This window comes from Felis catus, chromosome B4 (assembly GCF_018350175.1).
Source record: "Felis catus isolate Fca126 chromosome B4, F.catus_Fca126_mat1.0, whole genome shotgun sequence".
NCBI classification, from domain to species: Eukaryota; Metazoa; Chordata; class Mammalia; order Carnivora; family Felidae; genus Felis; species Felis catus.
In genome coordinates, this window is record NC_058374.1 from 41,930,904 (window position 1) to 41,955,335 (window position 24,432).

At 44.5% G+C, this 24,432-nt stretch overlaps 1 protein-coding gene and 1 pseudogene across 2 annotated transcripts in view; both read left to right on the forward strand.

The window, feature by feature from the left end:
- Positions 1 to 587: 587 nt before the first annotated feature.
- Positions 588 to 24,432, forward strand: part of CD4 (CD4 molecule) — a 44,029-nt gene continuing 20,184 nt past the window's right edge. Inside the window, exons 1-3 of one of the 2 annotated variants that reach the window (XM_045060756.1) lie at positions 588 to 727; positions 7,183 to 7,286; positions 7,403 to 7,573. In XM_045060756.1, the coding sequence (XP_044916691.1) occupies positions 7,238 to 7,286; positions 7,403 to 7,573 (220 nt within the window). In that variant the 5' untranslated portion in view covers positions 588 to 727; positions 7,183 to 7,237. 2 annotated transcript variants of the gene reach the window in all.
- LOC111561322 lies at positions 21,375 to 22,539 on the forward strand (annotated as a pseudogene).

Sequence of the window (24,432 nt, forward strand, 5' to 3'; positions counted from 1 at the left end):
CTTGGGATATGTTGGGTTTGCTATGTGGGGTGAGCATCCAAGTGGAGATGTCCAATGGATGGATGGATCTACACATCTGGAGCTCGAGAGAGACCTGGGTGGAGGAACACTTGAGGGCCTGCCAGAGACGAAGGCCCAGAGGAAAAGGGTCTGGTCCATGGTCACTCTGGGGGTCACTCTGCAGGTCTCAGGTACCCTCCTCTCAGCCCAGGCCCTCTCTGCCACGCTGAACCACCTATCATGCCTCTGGTGCCACCCCACTGAACAAATGCCCTCAGGGCCCTAGAGTGAGAGGCTGTCTGGTGCTTTCCACAAATTACCTTCTGTGCCCTCCCTCCACTCCCTTCCTACTTCTTTCCCTGAAGCCCAAATCCCATTACAACATCACTATGCGAGCTTTTTATTGTTATGCAACGAGAAGTGCAGAGATACTATGTTCCAGCCTCAGTCTGCTTAACTTTTCCCCTTGACTTTGGCATTTTTACTTTGACATCTTCCCTGAGAGGCAGGGGGTGGGGACCCCAGCCCAACATGGTGACGTTGGGGGCTGGCCCAGGTCTGGGGTGTGGAGGAACCTCACCACCAGGCTTCCTGTCTCTCCGTTTACACAGTCTCTGCAGAAGTCACAAGCGCTCTCCTGGGTGGGCTCCTGGTCGCGGAGCACCCAGCCTTCACATAGACACACCTGTGTGAGAAGCCGGAGGGGAAGAAAGACACAGGCCCAGGGGTAAGATGGACGGACTCAGCTTCATGCCTTTCCGTGGGTCTGGGAAGGGGAGGGGGAACGTGGCAGCAGATGTGCTGGAATGTTCTGGACTCCCAGTCCTCTGTCCACAACTCAGGCCACCTTCTCTTGTGTTCCACACTGGAACTGGGAGCTTCAAGAGGCCCGGGTGATGGCAAACTTCAATCTGCATCCCACTCTGTGCAGCTCAGGGCCCGGTGCAGAAGGGGCTCCTCAGAGGGGTGCTGAGCTGGATTGCGAGATCAGAGACGATATGGAGACCCGAGGCCACACTGGGCTGAGAAAGGCCATGGGAGGCAACAAGTCAAGGGGGCACTGGAAGAGATGAAGATGGGGAGAGAGGAAAGAGAGAGAAAAGAGGGAAGAAGGGGTGGGAAAGGAATAGCAAGAGTAAATACATGTTAAGGAGGAAGGATGCCTATAAAAAAAAAAAAACGGAAATGAAAAGAGGCAACAAAGGAAAAACAAGAAAATGAGAGAAGTGGAATCCGGTCTAGAGGCAATTCTCCCGAAATCAATTTTCCCAAAGATGCAACCTCCCCACGTTCGCACCAGAAACCGTTGCAGCATTTCATAAGCCCTGTGACTGAGGTAGCCTCCTTTAACTATCTTTTCTGTCTATCGGTATTTCTACATTTTTGTCTACTTTGGGGGCATTTTTAAAGGACTTTTGAACAATATGTCCATTTCCATGAGCTTTAAAAGGATTAGCAAAATTCTCAAAAAGGGTTGAAACTGAGCTCGTAGGTATGCAGTGCTATAAAAGTGATAGATACATATTCTTAGGTAAGTACGTCATTAGAAAAACTGGTTCTAAGAGATTAGTTTTAGATGTCTCCTTTGCTCTAGAAAAGGAGGCTATGGGGTTTAGAAAAGGATTTGCAGGCCCTGAGCTTGGTAGGGTGTTGGGGGGGGGGGATGCAGGAGGGGGTACTCCTCAAGATGCTATGCCCTGTGCAACTCCCCCCCTCCCACCGGCACTCTCTCTGTCCTTTTCCCTCTCCTAAGACCTCCATGGCCTTGCAGCACTGTCGTCCCCCACGTGTCTTCTGCCTTCTCTTCTAGACTTATGCTGGGAGAGGGACCTCCTCGGTACAGTCAGATTCCTCCAAATAGAAAGGCCTTACTATCGCTAATTCAAAAGATTTCCCTCTGGGTGGGCTAGCTCTTCCTGAATGTCCCTAAATGTTCAAGGGTGCAAGGCTGAGAGTAAAACCTGATGGGGGAGATCACTCCATTTCATATTTTGACAAAATAATTTCTCGTGCTGTGTTCGATTCTGTGGGCTCATACAAAATGGCCGCCCTGTTAACCTCAGATGAAAGGGTTCCCAGAGGACAGGGTCAGAGAGAACTCCTGACATGATTTCCTTCTTTCAGTTTGGGGGAGGGGCACTTATATAGAAGAGGTCTACGTCAAAATAAAAACTCCCCCATCACCAAGTGGTTCTAGGCAGAAGCCTTGTAGCATCTTACGCCCCGATCCTGGCCGTAATGGTAAGGTGGCAATGAGGGGGGCTCAGTAGACCAAGGGCCTTGCACATTTTGGACACTCAGTAAATGTTGAATGAACTAACTTTGAAGGGGGTGGGTGCTGGGAGGGGGCAGACAGGGGCCTGGGTTTGTAGGGCTCTAAGGCCGAGCTCCGTTCCACACATTTTGGAGGAGATAGGAGAAGGAGGGAGGGCACGGCTCCCCCCACGAGGGCATCTGAGGCAAAAAAGAGGATGGCGGAGGTTGCAACCACTCAACCACAAGGGTCCCCTAGAGGGTCACGGTCTCTAGGAAGTTTATATGAAACCAATGAGCAGGAGAGAGGTGTATGCAGTGGGGGGGGGGGGGCACATCCCCCGGCGGTGGGGCTTGAGGGGCTGGCTGGGGGCTCTGGGGGGAAGATGAAAGTGTCTGTTGGACCACAGACTGTTGCTGTGGTGGGGCTGTGCCCTCTTCCTCTCCCCAGTCTCGCTCCTCATCCCATCTGGGGGGCCAGGGCAAGGGCAACAGGTACCTCAAGGGCTCTGAGAGTTTGCGAGTGTGTGTGTTGCCATTTTGGTTCATGGTTCTCTTAGTCTCTTTTGATCTTTTTTGGTCTACTGCTCTGGGCATGTGTCTTGCCTTCCACAATGTCTTCATTTCTTTCCCTCCAACTCGACCTGGTTTGTAGAGCCTTGGACCTGGTGTGGGATTGGGGATGGTGTGGAGTGTAGCAAGCTGCTGCTTGAATGAGCTGCTCTGGTCTCTCCCTACCTCCTTCTTTCCCTCTCATCCTCAGTCATCCTCCCCTAGGACCTCTGCATTTCTTAGAATCTCTCCTTTTCCCGTCATCCACCCTACAGCCATCTCCCTTGCCTCCACCTTCGGCTCCAGGCTGTGCTCTGCAGGCTCCCTTCACATCAAAGCTTGTTGAAAGCTGCTTTCCTGCCAGAGGCCTGGATGCCTGTTTATAGGCACAAAGGGGCTAGAGCTTAGGGGCCCCTGGAGGCGGAGATGAAAAAGGAGAGGCAGGGGGCACTGTAGGCAAGACCAACAGAGCCAGAATTGGTTCCTGGCATATGAGGTCGAGAGGAAGAGAGATGCAGATGCAGGGAGTTATGCGGGGAGTTGAAGACAGGAGGCATCAGTGTGGACAGGCACAGAGACAGAAGTGCACAGATGTGAGCAGAGAAATAAGAAGAGAGAGAAAGAGGGAGAGGGAAAGAGAGATGCCAGGACCTGGGGGACCAGCAAGCCCTCCCAGCCTCTCTCAAGTGGCTCTGGTGTACAGGATGCTACTGTACTGGGGCAGAGCGCCTCTGGGGAGGATGAGGAAGTGGGAATCAAAAGCCAGCTCTCTGGGGCGGCAGCGGAAGCCCAAGTCACCAAAGCAAGCAGCAGCTGGAAACCCATAGCCTCCTCCACCGAGCTGAACCCTGGTTGAGTTGGCACAGCTCCATAAGGAGCTGGAGGCGGGGAGGTGGCCCTCTGCACAGACCCTAGGATCCTGGCGTGGGGAAGAGATGACCACCACGTGGGGAAGGGTCAAGAAGGTCCCTAGCCTTCCCGAGGCATCTACACTGAATTTAGACCCCAGGGAAGGGATATCCCAGAGACTCCTATGCTCTCTTCTCACGAAGGACAGTGAGTCTGGGACCGGGGGACAGTGGGAACCACTCTTAAATATACTGCACTGTCTCCCCGCAGCCTTCCCCTCAGCACCTCCGTGCCCCATGCTCACTTGTAAACCACTGCACCCATGCCTAGCCTCTTTTCTCCTTTTCTGGAAACCTTCTTGATCTCTTCACTTCCTATTTCCCTGGTTACAAAAAAAAGAAAAAAATTCGATCAGGGGTGCCAGTCTGGTTCAGTCAGAAGAGCATGCAAATCCGGATCTCGGGGTCACGGGTTCAAGCCCCAAGTTGGGTTTAGAGGTTACTGAAAAAATAAATAACCTTAAAAAAAAATTCTATCAAGCCCCTACCTTGTGTTAGGCCCTGGGAAATTCCTCTTTCAGGCAGATGGAGTGACTGGAGAAGGATTTTTCTTTTTTCTATCTTCCCTGAAACCTCATTAGGGGGCCCAGGACCCCAGAACCCATCTGACTACTTCATCCCTCTCATGGGTCAGTGCCCAACAGGAAACAGAATCTGCCTCAGATGGTTCAGAGACTGCAGGAAGGGGGTTATTTACAGAGGTGTGAAGGGGGAACCAGCCGGCACGTGGAGGCACACAGGCATCAGCAGTAGCAGGCAGGGTCCTGGAGGGGCAAGAATGAAATGATGTTTCTGGAACCCAGTGAGGGTGTGAGCTGTGGATAAAGGGCCACGTGACAGGAGCTATAGCTGAGGCATGGGGAGAGGAAGGGGGAGGGAGGGAGAATAGCCATTGCCAGAAAGTAGGAAAAATACCCCAACCTCTTTCCTTGACCCTCCCATCTCTTGTGGGTTCTTCCCACTAGCCAACCCCAACTAGTAGCAGGAAGACAAGGGAGCCTGGGCAGTAGAGTCTGCAGAGGTCATCCTCCTTGTAGAGGGCAGGGCAGAGAGGATGGAGAGTGGCTCAGGGGTGGGGGGGAGGCGTGGTGGGTGGCGCACAAGAACAGGTAGCACGGGTTGGATGATTTGGCTTCATCCAGGCCAAGGTTGGGTGTGTACACGCCCTTAAATGACCCACTTTAGTAACAGAATTAATATGTTGAGTACAGAAAGAAGAAATCAATGATTTTCCCTCCTCCATGCAATTCAAGTTAGTTTAAGTTAACCAAACACATCCCAAGTCCCGCCCCAAGTCCGGGGGCTGGCTGGACTATTATCTGGAAGAGATCAAGCGTTGAGGGGGAGAGATGGGAACCCGAATCAGGGCATCATGAGGTGGAAGAGGGAACGTGCCCTCGAGGGTGTCACCTGGGTGCTGTGGGGAGTTCAGACCGGGCAGCTAGCTGCAGCACTCATACAGCAAAGGCTGGACGGTGGGGAGAGAAAAACATATCTGGGTGCGGGATCTCATCTTGCCAAGCTCTGGACCAGGTTCGCGCTGACACTGCTCCCAAAGCAGCCACCTTTCTGAGGCCCACTTACAGTCTGGAGGGGGAGCTCAAAGATATGAGCCCTGTTCCTGCCCACCTTCCAGACATCATCTTCCTCCAGTCTCCACTCCCTCCATGTCATCTGGTCCCCTTCCTAAAGCTCCACATAGACCATGTCACGTCTCTGCTCAAAAGTCAGCCATTCCTCCCAATCACCTGCAGAACCAAGCCCTGACCCTTCTAGCCTACCTGTCAGGATTCTTGATCAGGCCTCCAAGCCCTTCCCTCGTCCCACCACCTCCCTTCCTGAGCCCCCTCTAGACCCCCAGCCCAGAGCACAACCCCGCAGCCTGCCCCCCCGCCTGCCCCCCTGCTGCCAGGTGGGGTGCCCCTCCCCTTTCCTTTCCATCTAACTCATGGTTTGCAAACTTGCGCCTGTGCCAGTCACCCAGGGGTTTGTGAAAACACAGCCGGCTAGACCCACCCCCAGTTTCTGACCCAGCAGGTCTGGGGTGGGGCCTGAGAATTTGCATTTCTAACAAGTTGGTAGGTGACCCTGGCACCGGCTGACCGGGACCAAACTTTGAGAGTCGTTGCTGTAACCTAGGGCTGCCTATTGTTCAGAGTCCATTCAGAGCCTGTCTGCTGACCGGGACCAAACTTTGAGAGTCGTTGCTGTAACCTAGGGCTGCCTATTGTTCAGAGTCCATTCAGAGCCTGTCTACACCCCTCCCGCCTCCCTTCCCCTGGTCTTAACCATCTCAGGTGCTCCCAGAAACCAACGCTGAAATATCATTTTTCTGCTTTCTCTCGGAGGCCTTACAGGGTTGGTCTGACAGTGAGCAGGGAGATATCCTCTGCTTCCTCTCTCCCTCACCCTGCACACTGCACCTGGCTCCAAGTTCTGAGAATTTTCCTTCAGATGTGCTCCTCAAGGCAATCTTTTTTTTCCACATTTCCATAGTTCTCAGTTGTCCGAGTTTAGGCCTGTCTTCTCTCACCGGGATTGTTGCAATCCTGCCTCCTGGGCTCACCCTCCTCCAACTTGTCTTTCTTAGAGGAGCTGAGAAATTGCAAATTGAAACAGTCTGCAAATTGAATCATCCTTTATTATTTCTTTAATAACAACTTAAAATTTTTTTTTAATGTTTATTTTTTTGAGAGAGAAAGAGAGAGAGAGAGAGAGACAGAGCATGAGCAGGGAAGGACAGAGAGAGAGGGAGACACAGATTCTGAAGCAGGCTCCAGGCTCTGAGCTGTCAGCACAGAGCCCGATGCGGGGCCCTGAGATCATGACCTGAGCCTAAGCTAGCCACTTAACTGACTGAGCCACCAACATGCCCCAACAACTTTTCTTTTCTTTTTTTTTTTTTTTTTAATGTTTATTTATTTTTGAGAGACAGAGAGACAGAGCATGAGTGGGGAAGGGGCAGAGAGGGAGTCACAGAATCCGAAGCAGGCTCCAAGCTCTGAGCTGTCAGCACAGAGCCCGATGTGGGGCTGGAACCCACAAGCTGTGAGATCATGCCCTGAGCCGAAGTTGGATGCTTAACCAACGGAGCCACCCAGATGCCCCGAATCATGTCCTTCTTGACATAAAATCCTTTACTGGCTCCCTAGTCCCCAGGGTCACGGCCCAGCATCCCAGCATGGTGTTCAAGGACCTTCATGACCTGGCCTGGTCCCCCCTGTCTCCACCCCCATCAGCTTGCCACCTTCTCTGTGAATTCTTTCCTGATTCCACTTGGCAGAGAACTCACCCCTGGCCTGGGCACAGCATCGTGTGGTGTGTACTGGTGGCCGTCTGTTTACAAGTATGGGCATCTAGGTCCCTGGCTCGGCTGTATGGGTGCATATCACCCATACAAGTGCATATCACCCCTGTGTGCCTCAGGCCCAACAAATGCCTGTTGACTGATAATTATTATCTCCCTCAGGCCCTGCCCTTTGTGCACGAAGGCCCGGGACCCTGCCTGCCTCAGCAAGGCCACAATGAATCAAGGAGCCGCTTTTAGGCACCTGCTCCTGGTGCTGCAGTTGGGTGAGTGCTCAGACTTGGGGTCCCAGAGCGGGGAGGGGCTGATTGGGAAATGGGGGGATGGGGTGAAGGATGGGCAGTAACAGCCTTGAGGCCTGACTTCCCCCTTTTCCGCCTAGTGATGCTCGAAGCAGCTGTGCCTCAGGGAAAGGAAGTGGTGCTGGGGAAGGCAGGAGGCACGGCAGAGCTGCCCTGCCAAGCATCCCAGAAGAAGTACATGACCTTTACCTGGAGACTTTCTTCCCAGGTCAAGATTCTGGAAAGTCAGCACTCCTCCTTATGCCTTACAGGTAGGATGGCCCAGCTCCTCATCGGGAGAGAAAAACACTATGGCCTGAACATCCCTGGTGTCAGAGCCCTGCTCCTAGTAAACTCTGATCCCAGGGGGTTGGGGTTGACAGAGACTCAGGGACTCTCTCTCAGTCCAGAGCTTCCCTGGGCCAACTGCAGGTGGCCGAGGGAATGGCTTTTGGTGGTCTGTTATCGTTTCAGGATTTTAATATGAACAGACTTTTTTAACGGATGTTAGAAAAATAACCTCGAATTTCATGGATATTATTGTTACAGACCCATGATGATGTGTTGTTTACTTCCATTAAAAGCAACAGAAGCGGGGCGCCTGGGTGGCTCGGTCGGTTAAGCGTCTGACTTCGGCTCAGATCATGATCTCACAGTCTGTGAGTTCGAGCCCTGCGTCAGGCTCTGTGCTGACAGCTCAGAGCCTGGAGCCTGTTTCCGATTCTGTGTCTCCCTCTCTCTCTGCCCCTCCCCTGTTCATGCTCTGTCTCTCTCTGTCTCAAAAATAAATAAACGTTAAAAAAAAATTAAAAAAAAAAAGCAACAGAAGGATTTTTTTTTTTTACCTTTTAAAGTAAAACGAATTAAGATCTCAATACTTTTTAAGAAGTATTTTGCAATTGTTTTGCAATAAAGGAGTTTGACTGTCACATTAAGGTTTGCCCTCCTGTACTCTTCTTTAAATAACTCTTCTCTCTTGTATGTTTGGCCTCTAAATTCAACACGTTTGAAGAGAAGCATCATATGAGAAAAACCTCACCGGCATGGAATGTATTTTTATAAATATACATATTTTTCTTTTTTGGGGGGAGGGAGGGGGGAGGTAAAGACAGAGGGAGAGAGAGAGAATCCCAAGCAGGCTCCACATTGTCAGCACAGAGCCCAATGCAGGGCTTGAACCCACAAACCGTGAGATCATGACCTGAGTCAAAACCAAGAGTCAGACACTTAACCAACTGAGCCACTCAGGCACCCCTGTAAATATATATATTTTTTTATTTTAAAGTTTATTAGATTTATCATTGCTTGTATTTCATTGCTTATTTTTACGATTTTTAGGTTTTTATAGAGATTTTATTTTGAAGTAATCTCTACACCCAGTGTGGGGCTCAAACTCACAACCCCAAGTCAAGAGTTGCATGCCCCACTGACTGAGCCAGCTAGGTGCCCCTTCTTGCTTATTTTGAGCATCTTTTTAATTATGAAAAATTTAGCATCTATAAAAGTAGAATAATTATATAATGAACCCCCACATAGCACACTCAGCTTCAACAATGATCAATTCATGGTCAATTAATGGTCCATCTACACCCCCAATGCCCCACCACGTTATTTTATGGCTAACAGCAAACATGGTGTCATTTAATCTGTAAATACTTCAGTATGTATCTCTTAAATGTAATGATTCTTTTTTTACATTTTTTTAAACGTTCATTTATTTTTGAGAGAGAGAGAGAGAGAGAGAGAGAGAGAGAGAGAGAAAGCATGAGCAGGGGAGAGGCAGAGAGAGAGGGACACACAGAATCTGAGGCAGGCTCCAGGCTCTGAGATGTCAGCACAGACCCCGAAGCAGGGCTTGAACTCATGAGCCGTGAGATCATGACCTGAGCCAAAGCTGCACCCTTAACCAACTGAGCCACCCAGGCGCCCCATAAAATGTAATGACTCTTTAAAAACATATCCACAGGGGCGCCTGGGTGGCGCAGTCGATTGAGCGTCCGACTTCAGCCAGGTCACGATCTCGCGGTCCGTGAGTTCGAGCCCCGCGTCGGGCTCTGGGCTGATGGCTCAGAGCCCGGAGCCTGTTTCCGATTCTGTGTCTCCCTCTCTCTCTTCCCCTCCCCCGTTCATGCTCTGTCTCTCTCTGTCCCAAAAATAAATAAACCTTGAAAAAAAAATTTAAAAACATATCCACAGAAAAACCCCAAAAAACAATGAAAAAGCATAACCACAGTTTTATTTTTAATGAAAACACACACATTACTTTTAATTAAAAATTAAAAATAATCCCTTAATGATGACAAATATCCAGTCTGTGATCAAATTTTCCCAATTACCTCATAATATTATTTTTACAGTTGGTTTATTTGAATCAGAATCCAGATGAAAATGTATGCATGGTGTTTGATTGATATGTCCCTCAAATCCTTTTGAATTTATATATTTACTCCCTCAGATTTTTTTGCCTCTTGCAACTCATTGGTTGAAGAAGCGAGGCAATTGTCCTGCGGAGTATTGCATGTTTGAATAGGAGGTGGCTACATTCCCATGGTGTTATTTAACACCCTGTTCCTCTGTCCCTTGAATCTCCTATAGATTGATGATTAAATCTAGAGACTTGATCAAGTTCATATTTAATTTTTTGATAAGATCACCTCATAGGTAGTGTTTTGTACTACCAATTTAATCACATCAGAAGCTATGTGATGTCTATCATTCTCTTTCTGTTATTAAGATTAATTAATCGATGGGCTCAAGGGTTAGCTTTAAGTGATAATTATAATAACGTTTTTATTATTTTTAGTTTTTTTAAATAGTTGCCTTCTGGTTATATCAAATGGTATCGACTTTCTGTTTATTATAGTGATATAAACTTTTCTTTTAAAATAAATTTATGTAGGGGTGCCTGGGTGGCTCAATCAGTTGAGTGCCTTGACTTCGGTTCAGGTCATGATCTCACAGTTCTTGGGTTTGAGCCCTGAGTCGGGCTCTGTGCTGACAGCTCTGAGCCTGGAGCCAGCTTCGGATTCTGTGTCTCCCTCTCTCTCTGCCCTTCCCCTGCTCACGCTCTGTCTCTCTCAAAAATAAACATTAAAAAATTAAAAAAATAAAGTAAAATAATAAAATAAATTTATTTAGGGGCGCCTGGGTGGTCCAGTCAGTTAAGCATCCAGTTTCAGGTCAAGTCACGATCTCACGGTTCATGAGTTCAAGCCCCATGTCCGGCTCTGTGCTGACAGCTCAGAGCCTGGAGCCTGATTCGGATTCTGTGTCTCCCTCTCTCTCAGCCCCTCCCCGACTCACACCCTGTCTCTCTCAAAAATAAATAAACATTTAAAATTTTTAATAAGAAAATAAATAAAATAAATTCATTTAATCCAAAAAAGTGAATGCAGTTAAAGATGTTACATTAATAGGACAGTCAGATTTGGACAAAATCATGTGTAAGATATGTGAATGACTGAAGTCTGGGAAATATGACTCCAGTCCAAGACTCTGATTTTGCTAGTGAGGGAACTGAGACCCAGGAAGAAGTCCCTGCTCCGAGTTTGTGCCCCATGAGAGGCAGAACTGGGGCTAGAGCTTTGGTCTTTGAACCTTCAGGCCTAGGCTCTCCTGTGGAAAGTTATCCTCAGTGCAAACTGAATTAGCCACAGTGCATAGAAAACCATCTTTGTTGAAAACAGATGTCTCCTCTTCCTGCCTCTCTGTCCAGTGGGAGGAAGTCCTCTATTTTTGCCAAGGAGATTCTTGCTGGGCTCCCAGAGTGACAGTTCAGACACCCATGTCCACTCTTCATGTTTGGACATGAAGAAAAAGGGGAACATTGAGCTGGATCTTTAGTGACCCAAAGCCATTCCCTAAAATTAACAAAACCCCCAATTCCTGATCTCTTTCTGTTAAAGACGCACCAAGCGGGTCAACTGCCCTTTGCCTGCCCATGTCCTCTTCCTCATGTCCCTGTTTAAAGAGAACTCTGTGATCAAACTAACCTGCGTCCTTCCCTGGCCTGTGGGATCCCGGTGCCCATTATGTAATTTTCATCCTTGGGCAGAGCTCAGAACAACTCCCACAAACCCAGCAAGTGATTTTCTTGTCCTAGAATTTATTCTGCTAAATTTCTTGAAATAAGCAGACTTTCAGCTGAGGCTGTATTTTTTATTTTTATTTTTTAAATATAATTTTTTGTCAAATTGGTTTCCATATAACACCCAGCGATCATCCCAACAAGTGCCCTCCTCCACGCCCATCACCTGAGACTTTATTTATTTTTATTAATTTCAAAGTAAAAGCATTCAAAAAAGTAATACAGATACATGGTAAACATTTAAAACCACCCAAATGATACACAATGTGTTAACAACAAAATTCAGCTGAGTACATTTGAAGATCTAATTGGCTTTATTCAATGATTCATAAGTTGGGCAGCATCCCATCCAGCAAATAGAAAGGAGCTCCAAAGAACTGTAGAAAGGAAAGGTCTTTAAAGGCAGAAAATGGGTTGGAAAAGGAAGCTTGTTAGCAAAGAGTGCATTGTTTCAGGCAGGATCACCTGCATAAGTGCATGGAAGAGGTCTATCAGGCAGATTTCCTCACTAGTGCTGACCAGATAATTCCAGATTGACTCATTAAAGGTTATATTCCCGGGAGAAGCTGAATGTAATTAGGTTAGGTCTTAAGTCTTGGTTTGCTGATGTGGGGGTTAGCATAAGTGACTCCATTTTGGGCCTGTTGGCTCTTTTTTAACAGTTCCCCTCTTTTAATCATGACTGTTGGCTAAACTGAGAGATGTGATCAAAATCTAAGGCATTTGTGCCACTCCCAGCTACTACTCTGAAGTTCTTGAAGTTTCTGCTGATTCTTTGGTACTCACAGGTCATGACTTTTCTCCAGAATCTCCATGATATGCACAGGTTATAACTTCAGGTTCACCGACTTTTAAGTTTGTTGTTCCTTTTGTTACTTTCCTGATGTTCCAGTCCCAGGGAGATCATTTGTTTGGTGGTTAGCAGCTGCAAACATGTATTCCAAGCCTTTGAGAGGATACAGTGCACCAGGGAAACTTCTGTGATTATTGTAAGTAGGATAATTCCCAATGTTTGGAGTGTACTTCGGAGTCATGATCCCTAAGACCCAAACCAATAAAAATCAAATAAGTCAAAGAAGGAGCCCATTAAAGAATCAGCATTAAAAGAACCCATTAAAAGAGATCATTTAAAGCCAAGTGGCTTGCTCAATGATCTTGTGTACCTGAGTTTCAACTTCCCCAGAAGTGTTAAGCCAAGCACAGCAAGTGAAGTTGGCCACAGCACAGACACCTCCTTGCTCAGCTAAAGGATAATTAAGATCTGTCTTATTATCAAGAATAACTTTGACAAGAGAATCTAAAGATTTTTGTTGGGCAGCTGTTATTATTTTCACACTGGGTTCTGCAATACTTTCAAGGGTTAATGAGAAGTTCCTGATTGTAGCCTCATTTGCATTTACTACTAGCCAGGGGAAACACTGATCCATCTACCAAGCTAATATTGAGTCACAAATGCCTCCTGGTAATTCCTGTTTGAGTCTGTGGAGACCGGTAAAATTTAAGACTCTGTAGACCACACAGGTGGTTTCATTCTGATTACCCTTGCTTTGTGTCCCTTTCTTTGTACAGAACCTGGATGCAAGATTCCCAGGTTTGGGATTGTTAACCAGAGACAGGGAAATGGACCAGGGCATTTCCAGCATCATGGACAGATCAAAATTTTTCATGACAAATCCAGCAGTCTGAAGGGTTACCCCCACTTAGACACAGCCTGCGAGATACAGATGATGGTGTTACCTTTCCAAGCCAATGCCAGAGTAAAGGAAAGAAAGAGAAGAATAGAGAGTTTCGTGTTCAGTTGAAGTATGAAGTCTTGATCCGGCTTCTTGGGTGGAAGAAGCTTACCTTAATGTCAGCTACTTCTCTTCTTAGACAATTTGATTTTGAGGTCTCCAGCTCAAAGATTTTGATGTGCAGAGGGCCAAATGGCAGGAGGAGACTTCTCCAGCTGTAAAACATGTACCCAAGGCCCAGGTCCCTGAAGTTTGGCTGCCAGCTAGGTAAGGAAGGAGATTCCTAGCTCCAACCAAGGAGATTCAAAGGCAGTCTTTGTTCTTCGTGATTCCAAATCAAAAGGAGGAAAGCAAATTGGAAATGTTAGTTTGCAGAGTTGTAGCCAGATAGTTGAGGAAACGAGAAGAATTCAAGACCCAGTCCGGTGTATAAGAAAACCTCAAAGACAACAGGATTAGAATCTAGTATGGAAGGAAGGTACAAACGTCATTTTTCTCTCTAAGATTATCCCAATTTTTATCAAAAATAATCACGGTAAGGGGCGCCTGGGTGGCTCAGTAGGTTAAGCGTCCGACTTCGGCTCAGGTCACGATCTCACGGTCCGTGAGTTTGAGCCCCGCATCGGGCTCTGTGCTGACAGCTCAGAGCCTGGAGCCTGTTTCAGATTCTGTGTCTCCCTCTCTCTCTGCCCCTCCCCCATTCATGCTCTGTCTTTCTCTGTCTCAAAAATAAATAAACGTTAAAAAAAATTAAAAAAGAATAAAAAATAAAAGTTATCAGAAACTGTACTGGCCAGGGTCCTTTCAATAAATTTTTTAAAAATGTTTATTTATTTTTCAGAGAGAGCGCTCGCGCAGGTGGGGGAGGGGGCAAAGGATCGGAAGTAGGTTCACACTGACAGCTGGGAGCCCAATGAAGGTCTGGAACTCACAAACTGTGAGATCATGACCTGAGCTGAAGCTGGATGCTTAACCGACTGAGCTACCCAGGCCCCCCTCAAAGAATCTTCTTGATGAGGCACTTTTGTAGATACACTTCTGCAAAAGCATCTGAGTAAAACATAAACCGTCTGTAAATGACAGAAGACTTTTAAAAAATGCTCAGTGTTAAAGATCTGATGAGAGTTCATGATAATGGAATTGACAAAGAAATCTGGTCATTTCTGTGAAACATAACATTTAAATAACCGAAGCCTCATTTTAGGACAAAATTACTTTCTTTGCCCTCAACAAAAAAAGCATTTCCCTTTTTTCTTTTACCATACTTTTTTTTTTTTTTGAGAGAGAGAGAGAGAGAGAGAGAGAGAACTCATGTAAGCACATACATGGGGGAGGGGTAGAGAGGGGGGAGAAGGAATCTTAAGCAGGGTCCATGCCAGGGGCAGAGCCGGAGGTGGGGCTCAATCTCATAAATCATGAGCTTGTGATGTGAGCCTAAATCAAGAATTGGGCACTGAGTCACCCAGCTGCCCTGTTACTGTACCTTCTTTTACCAAAAACACACATCCTACTCTCCTTGCACATGGAGAGGTTTCCCTTATTATTTCAAGTAGTTTTAATTACATATATTAGACTGTTTTAGCCCCTAGAAACCTGGTTTCTAGCAGAAACTGAAGTAAGCAACTGTGTTCTTCACATTAGCATTCTATGGCTTAGTAAATGTTTCTAATTTCTAGAAACATATGCTTTCTCATAGTAAATTTCTTAATGTGGCACAAAACATGTTTTACTAATCCATGCAAATATCTGTAGTTCCTCTGTAAAAAGGAAGCCAAAAGTGAATAAACCTATGTTCAGTAATTAATGTTTCAGTATCTTATCTGATTTAGAAATGATATAGACATTTAATGACTAGCCATCAGTTAATTTAACTTGTAAAACTTTAAGGTTTCAGGTTACTAAAAAGATTTGGGGAAACTATCAAAAATTCACCTAAAAACTTTTATCTCACATCTATTTAATGTACTTGTTCTCAACAATTATTTTTAGGTTAATTATAAAAATTTCATCATACCAGGTTATTTTTTCTCGCTGACAAATTTTTCAACAGAGATAACATGAACTTATTTGACTAGTAAACTCAGGTAGAATAAAAGCTGTATGTCTGCATTGTTTTTAATGTTGATAATTCTAATTTTTTTTTAATGTTTTATTCATTTTTAAGAGACAGAGTGCTAGTGGGGGAGGGGCAGAGAGAGACGGAGACACAGAATCTGAAGCAGGCTCCAGGCTCGGAGCTGTCAGCACAGAGCCCGACGTGGGGCTCAAGCCCACAAACCTTGAGATCATGACCTGAGCAGAAGTCGGCTGCTTAACTGACTGAGCCACCCAGGCGCCCCTTAATGTTGATAATTCTAAAGACATGCCTAGTTTAATTAAACCAACAACCTTAAACTAGCTTTTAATTACTAAAGATTCCCTCCGATCATGTGAACCTGAAAAACACTCGCTTTCATTTTTTATCACATTCCTAAGAATTTTATGAACATATAATTCACAAAGGCACTTAATTTTCTTTAGCCCAATTAAATAGAGCTCCTCCACAAATGAATTTTGATAATACCCTCTGGAGGTAGAAAATACCACACATCTATATATAACATGTATATATATACAGACAGATGTAAACATACAGACAGACACAGAAACCTCATAGTTTTCATTTTAAAATTACTACCATGAGACAGGTATGATAATACAAAACTTACTAGCTTATAAAAGAACAGCTGGAAAAAGTGAGGATCACCTGGTCAGATGGCTAACGCTTTTTATTCACATTAGTGGCAAATACAATAGTTTGACGTTTGCCCAAGTCCCAAATAACCTTTCTCTCCCTTTTATAGATAAGAATTACCTGCCTTAAGTTTGTAGATAAGGTACAAGACTTACATCGAAAAGGCACAGGGAAAGAAGGCAAGTTCCCCTAAGAAGAATTTTTGTTTTCTAAGGCCCCACGTTTTTGCAGTTCCTACAAGCCTTTTGAGATAAATAGGGGAGGTTTGGGGATGGGTAAAAGAGGTGGAATTTGAACTATTTCTAGAGAAGGTAAGGGCAGACGCTTTCAATTCCCCCAAGGAATTGGGTTGTAACTTAAATGATAGCAAGAAGCCTCTGTGGCCATCTAATTACATTATCTTCAAGTTGTTCCCCCACCCACTCTGGGCACAAAGTTGCATTTTAGAGCAAAGGAGAGAAAAACTTAAAAGGAACCCTTTTAAACATCTTACCAGTGTTCAGCTAGGACAAACAGTAAATATTCTTGGCAGTATTGAACAACCCCTTAGACGCAAGAGGTGGCCCCAAAGAGGGTGCAAAAGATATTTTATTTTCCTGTCTCTACTTGGTACTACAGTCAGAGATACAGAACAGTTGACCCTGGAAGGAATCCTTATCTTTAGCTGACTCTGCCAGTTTTTCCAGGATCCCATCTGTAGCTCTGGTATCTACCAGAATTTCTCCATTAGTTTTAATTTAGTTTTCCCTTGGCTGTTGAAGGGAATAACATAGCAGTTTACCAGAAAAATCCCATAGAGTTTCATCAACTCTGGGAGGGGTCCAGACAGGAGCCTCTTGTGAGGATAGTGTGGGGGCGTCTCTAAGATCACTCATTTGGCAGACTTTTTAAAAAATGTTTTGGGGGGCCTGGGTGGCGCAGTCGGTTAAGCATCCGACTTCAGCCAGGTCACGATCTCGCGGTCCGTGGGTTCGAGCCCCCCGTCGGGCTCTGGGCTGATGGCTCAGAGCCTGGAGCCTGTTTCCGATTCTGTGTCTCCCTCTCTCTCTGCCCCTCCCCCGTTCATGCTCTGTCTCTCTCTGTCCCAAAAAATAAATAAACGTTGAAAAAAAAATTTAAAAAAAATAAAATAAAAAATGTTTTATTTATTGGGACGCCTGGGTGGCTCAGTCGGTTGAGCAGCTGACTTCGGCTCAGGTCATGATCTCAGGGTTTGTGGGTTAGAGCCCCATGTCGGGCTCTGTGCTGGCAGCTTGGAGCCTGGAGCCTGCTTCAAATTCTGTGTCTTTCTCTCACTCGCCCCCTCCCCTGCTTGCCCTCTGTCTGTCTGTCTCTCTCTCAAAATAAATAAATAAACTTATAAAAAAAGCTTTAAAATGTTTTATTTATTTATTTAATATTTTTAATGTTTATTTATTTATTTTTGAGAGACAGAGAGTTGACAGAGCATGAGCAGGGGAGGGACAGAGAGAGAAGGAGACACAGAACCCTAAGCAGGCTCCAGGCTCTGAGCTGTCAGCACAGAGCCCAACGTGGGCTAGAACCCATGGACTGTGAGATCATGACCTGAGCTTAACCAACTGAGCCACCCAGGTGCCCTTAATGTTTTATTTATTTATTTTGAGAGGGAGAGAGAGAGAGAGAGAGAAGGCACAAGCACAAGACTGGGGGATGGGGGGGGGCAGGCATGAGAATGTCAAGCAGGTTCCTCACTGTCAACACGGAGCCAGACTCCAGGCTGAGGCTCAGCTTGCGATTCCACAAACCATGAGCTCATGACCTGAGCCGAAATCAAGAGCTAGGGGCTTGACTGAGCCACCCAGGTGTCCCCTTGGCTGACTTTTGTTTACAGTCTTGTAGTCTCTTCAGAGGGGCAAGACAATTCAGGTGGGGGATTACTAGCATTAAGTACTCAAATAAAGAAGGATAGAGGGGAGCAGCAGGGGTTACATCAGTCTTACAGTCTTTTGTTTTAGGTACCTCTTGTGTCTTTAATTTTTCATTTGCCTTTTTTTTAAGTTAATTTATTGATTTTGAGAGAGCAAGAGGGAGCATGAATGGGGGAGGGGCAGAGAGAGAGGAAGGGAGAGAGAATCCCAGGCTATCAGTGCAGACCCCAACACGGGGCTCAGTCGTAGGACCTGTGAGATCTCATTTGCCTTTTTGCAACGAATCTTTTAATGAAGGTGTTTTGGAATTTTGAAACCTCTTTTTTCTTCCATCATGACAAGTGTGCTCTTTAATCCTCATCCCCTATTTCTCCTGTCCCCCCACGCACCTCCCCACTGGTAGCCATTGGTTTCTTCTCTAGAGTTAAGAGCTTGTTTCTTGGTTTCCTTCTCTCTCTCTCTCTCTCTCACTCTCTTTCTCCCTCGTTTTTCCTTTGTTCGTTTGTTTTGTTTCTTAAATTCCACATATGAGTGAAATCATATGGTATTTGTCTTTGACTGACTGATTGCACTTAGCATCATAATACTCTCTAGCTCCATCCATGTTGTTGCATATGGCAAGATTTCATCCCCCCTTATTTTTTTATGGCCGAATGATATTCCATTATATGCATACCATTTCTCCTTTATCCATTCATCTCTCGATGGACACTTGGGCTGTTTCCATAGATTGGCTATTGTAAATAATGCTGCAATAAACATAGAGGTGCATGTATCCCTTCGAATTAGTGTTCTTGCATTTCTTTAAAGTTTTATTTATTTTTTTTAGTAATCTCTATGCCCAACATGAGGCTCAAACTCATGACCCCAAGGTCAAGAGTCACATGCTCTTCCAGCTGAGCCAGCCAGGCACCCTGGGTTCTATTTTGGGGCTAAATAACCTAGTAGTGCGATTCCTGGATAGTAGGGTAGTTCTATTTTTAATTTTTTGAGGAACCTCCATGCTGTTTTCCAGTGACTTCACCAGTTTGCACTCCCACCACTTCACTAGTTTGTAAGAGGGGTCCTTTTTCTCCACATCCTCACCAACACTTGTTTCCTGTGTTTTTGATGTTTGATTTAGCCATTCACACTCCATCAGGGTGTGAGGTGATGTCACATTGTATAGCTTTGATACACATTGATTTGCATTTCCTTGATGATGAGTGATGTTGAGCATCTTTTCATTTGTCTTCTGGTCATCTATGTCTTCTTCTTTAGAGAAATGTCTGTTCATATCTTCTTCCGATTTTTTATTTTAAAGTAAGCTTCATGTCCAGCATGGAGCCAAATGCAGGGCTTGAACTCATGACCCTGAGACCAAGACCTGAGCTGAGATCAAGAGTCGGACACTTAGGGGTGCCTGGGTGGCTCAGTCGGTTAAGTGTCTGACTTTTGGTTTCGCCTCAGGTCATGATCTCACGGTTCATGAATTCATCGCATTGGGCTCCATGCTGGCAGTGCTGAGCCTGCTTGGGATTCTCTCTCTCCCTTTCTTCTCTCTCTCTCTATGCCCCTGCCCTGTGCTCTCTCCCTCTCTCAAAATAAATAAATAAACTTCCAAAAATTAAAAAAAAATAAAGAGTAGGACACTTAATTGACTGAGCCACCCAGGTGCCCTGCTTCTCCCCAGTTTTAAATTGGATTATTTAGTTTTTGTGTGTTGTTATATAGGTTCTTTCTATATTTTGGATGCTAACCAAATATGACCATATATGACCATATATGACCAAATATAACCAGATATGTCATTTGCAAACATCTTCTCCCATTCCGTAGGTTGCCTTTTAGTTTTGTTAATTGTTTCCTTCACCGTGCAGAAACTTTTTATTTTTAAATTTTTTTTTTCAACGTTTATTTATTTTTGGGACAGAGAGAGACAGAGCATGAACGGGGGAGGGGCAGAGAGAGAGGGAGACACAGAATCGGAAACAGGCTCCAGGCTCTGAGCCATCAGTCCAGAGCCTGATGCGGGGCTCGAACTCACGGACCGCGAGATCGTGACCTGGCTGAAGTTGGACGTTCAACCGACTGTGCCACCCAGGCGCCCCGAAACTTTTTATTTTGATGTAGTCTCAATAGTTTATTTTTGCTTTTATTTCCCTTGTGCCAGGAGATTATGTAGAAAAATGTTGCTATGGCTGATGTCAGAGAGATTACTGCCTGTGTTCTCTTCTAGGATTTTTATAGTTTCAAGTCTCCCATTTAGGTCTTTAATCCATTTTGAGTTTATTTTTGTGTATAGTGAAAGAAAGTGGTCCAGTTTCATTTTTTGCATGTGGCTGTTCAGTTTTCCCAACATCATTTATTGAAGAGACTGTCTTTTTCCCATTGGATATTCATTCCTCTTTTGTCAAAGATTAATTGACCATATAATTGTGGGTTTATTTCTGGGTTTTCTGTTCTATTCTATTGATCTATGTGTCTATTTTTATGCCAGTACCATACTGTTATAATTACTACTGCTTTGTAATATAACTTGAAATCTGGAATTGTGATATCTACAGTTTGTTTTTCTTTTTCAAGATTCCTTTGGCTATTCCAGGTTTTTTGTGGTTTCATAGAAATTTTAAGATTGTTTGTTCTAGTTCTGTGAAAAATGCTGTTGGTATTTTGATAGGGATTGTGTTAAATATGTAGATTGTTTTGGGTAGTATAGACATTTAAAAAATTTTTTTTGTAAATTTATTTATTTATTTTTATGGAATATTTCATACCCAACGTGGGGCTTGACCTCATGACCCCAAGATCAAGAGTTGCATGCTTTCCCAACTGAGCCAGCTAGGTGCCTGGTGTCGACATTTTAATATTTGTTCTTCCAACCCATGAGCGTGGAATGTTTTTCCATTTCTTTACATCATCTTGAATTTCCTTCATCAGTGTTTTGTAGCTTTCAACGTACAGGTCTTTCACCTCTTTAGCTAAGTTTATTCCATGATATTTTATTGGTTTTGGTGCCATTGTAAATGGGATTGTTTTCTTTCTTTAAAAAAAAAACAAACTTTTTTTAGTGTATATTTATTTTGAAAGAGTGAGAGATCGGGTAGGGGAGGGCTTGAGAGAGAGAGAGAGACAGAATCCCAAGCAGCCTCCGGGATATCAGCACACAGCCTGACGTAGGGCTCGATCCCACGAACTGTGAGATCATGACCCGAGCCAAAATCAAAAGTCGGACATTTAACCAACTGAGCCACCCAGGTGCCCCTGGGATTGGTTTCTTAATTTCACCTTCTGCTCCTTTATTATTAGTGTATGGGAATGCAACAGATTTCTGTACGTTGCTTTTGTATCTACAACTTTACTGAATGCATTTATCAGTTCTTTTTTTTAATTTTTTTTAACGTTTATTTATTTTTGAGACAGAGAGAGACAGAGCATGAACGGGGGAGGGGCAGAGAGAGAGGGAGACACAGAATCGGAAGCAGGCTCCAGGCTCTGAGCCATCAGCCCAGAGCCTGATGCGGGGCTCAAACTCACGGACCGCGAGACGGTGACCTGGCTGAAGTCGGACGCTTAACCGACTGAGCCACCCAGGCGCCCCTGCATTTATCAGTTCTACTAGCTTTTTGTTGGAGTCTTTAAGGTTTTCTATATATAGTATCATGTTATCTGCATATAGTGAGAGTTTTACTTCTCCTTTACCAATTTGGATGACTTTTATTTCTTTATGTTGTCTATTTGCTGTGATTTAAGCAAATATGTTGAATTGAAGTGGTGAGAGTGGACATCCTCCTTGTCTTGTTCTTGACCTTAGGGGGAAAGGTCTCAGTTTTTCACCATTGCGTAGGATGTTGGTTGTGAATTTTTCATATAGGCCTTCATTATGTTGAGGTATATTCCCTCAAGACCTACTTTGCACAAGTGTTTTATCACGAATGGGTGTTGTACTTTGTCAAATGCTTTTTCTGCATCTATTGAAATGATCACATGTCTTTTATCCTTTTTCTTATTGATGTGATGTATGATGTTAACTGTTTCACAAATATTGAAGCCACCCTTGCATCCTGGGAATAAATCCCATCTGATAGCGGTGTACGATTTTTTTAGTGTCTTGTTGGATTCAGTTTGCTGATATTTTGTCGAGGATCTTTGCATTTATATTCATGAGTGATATTGGCTTGTAGTTCTCTTTTCTGTGGTGTCTTTATCTGGTTTCAGGGTGATACTGGCCTCAGAAGAATTTGGAAGTTTTCCTTCCTCTTGTATTCTTTGCATAGTTTGAGAAGAACAGATATTAGCTCTTCCTAGAACACTTGGTAAGAGTTGATGCCATTCTCCTGATCACGTGCTGCCTGCTAGCAGTGTCACCTTAGAGATCAGGACCGTCTGGGTTTGCAAAAATATCAACATGCTTTTGGCTAGAGATTTACTACATCCAGCCTGGGAAGAGGAAAAGAAAAATACATAAAAAGAAACAGCTAGTTCAAAGCCCAAATTCCTATTTTATGGATGTAAAATGTCCAGGTTGCTAGAAGACTACCATGGTTTTCAGCCATGCTCTTTGTGTAGGCTGTTCAACAATGTGCCAGCCAACAGGTAGAACAGCCAGACTCACAGAGGGGTGTTCATTTAGAAGGAAGCAATGCCAATGATCCACACAAAGTCCTGAATTTGTGTTATATCACAGAAATCCTTACCAGTTCAATAATTTGTTAATCTACCAAGATCATGTAACTATAGTTAAAAAAAAATTTTTTTTAATGTTTATTTATTTTTAAGAGACAGCATGAGCGGGAGAACGCAGAGAGACAGAGGGAGACCCAGAATATAAAGCAGGCTCCAGGCTCTGAGCTGTCAGCACAGAGCCCAACGCTGGGCTTGAACCCATGAGCCATGAAATCATGACCTTAGCCGAAGTTGGACACTCAACCGACCGAGCCACCCAGGTGCCCCCTCTGACAGCTTTTAAGTGCTCAACCCGTGCTCATCAATTCTGCAGCTACTTCTGGGATTTCCATTAGCAATAACCTTTATCTACACAAAACAAAACAAACAGGTGCATCTTAACATACCAGCCTTAAGCAAGAGGTGTTACTGTGGCCTGGCTAAGACAAGGCCCTGTGTGCACCACCAGCAACTCCTGAGGTGAAACTGGGGTTTGGGGAAGGGATTGTACTAGAAAACCCCAAAGAATGGGGACCATGGGCTGATTCCAAACAGCAGTTGCCAGAGTGGAATCTAGGGAAGGATTCCAAGTAAATGAGAAATTGCAGACGAAATTGCCAGCAGTTCCCAGTTTGGAATCTAGAGGTAGAATCAAGGGCTGGGGTTTCCAATTAAATGGTCAATTGTGGTCCAAATTACCAGCAATTCCCAACATGGAACTAGTGTTTCTGGACAAATGAGGAACGGACTGGGAAGTTAATTAGATCAGGAGCCTGATGCAAAGAGAGCAGAGCTCAGAGCCGAGAGGGACTCACCCACGGCTCTCGGAAATGGTGAGAAATACAGAGAACTCAAAAGGGTTCACAAGTACCAAGCCTGTGTTTCTCATTGTCCCTGAAGCTGTCAGAAGTTTCCTTCTATCCTACCACTGCTTCCAAATCTATGAAAAAACAAAATTCAACTGAGTAAATTTGAGGATCTAATTGCCTTTATTCAATGATTCATGGATTGGGCAGCGTCCTATCCAGCAAATAGGAGCTCCAAGGAGCTATAGAAAATGAAAGGCTTTAAAGGCAGAGAGAGGGCAGAAAAAAGGAAGTTTATCAGCAAAGAACTCTTGTTTCAGGCAAGGTCACCTTCCTAAGGGGGACAGAGAGTGTGTATCAGGCAGACTTCTTCACTAGTGCTGACCAGGTAGCTCCAGACTCACTAATTAAAGATTACATTCCTAGGAGAGTCTTGGTTTGCTGATGTGGGGATTAGCATAAGTGACTCCATTTTGGGCTTATTGTCTCATTTTTAATATGTGACAATAAATCTCCTTCCTACTCCTGATCCTCAATTTCTCAGTTCCCTTCCCCAGAGGCAGCTTTTAACCAGTTTCTGTGTTTCCTTCAAGAGATGATCTATGCATATATGTATACTGTTCCTTCTTTTCTTACATAAAATAATAAATTCATCATATATGCGTATGTATATATGGGTATGTATATATTGAGTGCCTACAAGGGTTAGGTAATGTTCTACATTAGGTGCCGGGTATATAATATAGTGGAAAACAAAAGAAGAATTTGTATAGTGTTTCTAATCTTGCTTTTTTTTCTTTTAAATTAGATATTTTGAAGGTTGTTCTATTTTCATATGTGTGTTTGTGTGTATATATATATATATATATATATGTCTATATTTCTACCTCATTTATTTTCAGGGACTGCATAATTCTTTTTCATAATTAGACCATGATTTATTTGACTAATCCCATACTGTTGCACATTTAAGCTGTTTTCAGTTTACTGCTATCACAAGCAGTGAATCAAACCTTGCATCTCTGGGCATATATGCAAATGTCTTTGCAAGATAAATTCCTAGAAGCAATATTGATGGGCCAGGTCAGCTTGATCTTTAGATATCTTTCTGTTATACAACTTTCTCTCAAATGGTGTCTGCTGTAAGATTTGACTACATATTAATTTGCACCTTCCAGTATATTACTTCCTTTAGCCAAGTTTTATTGATGTTGCTGGTTTTTTTCCCCTCCAAATTT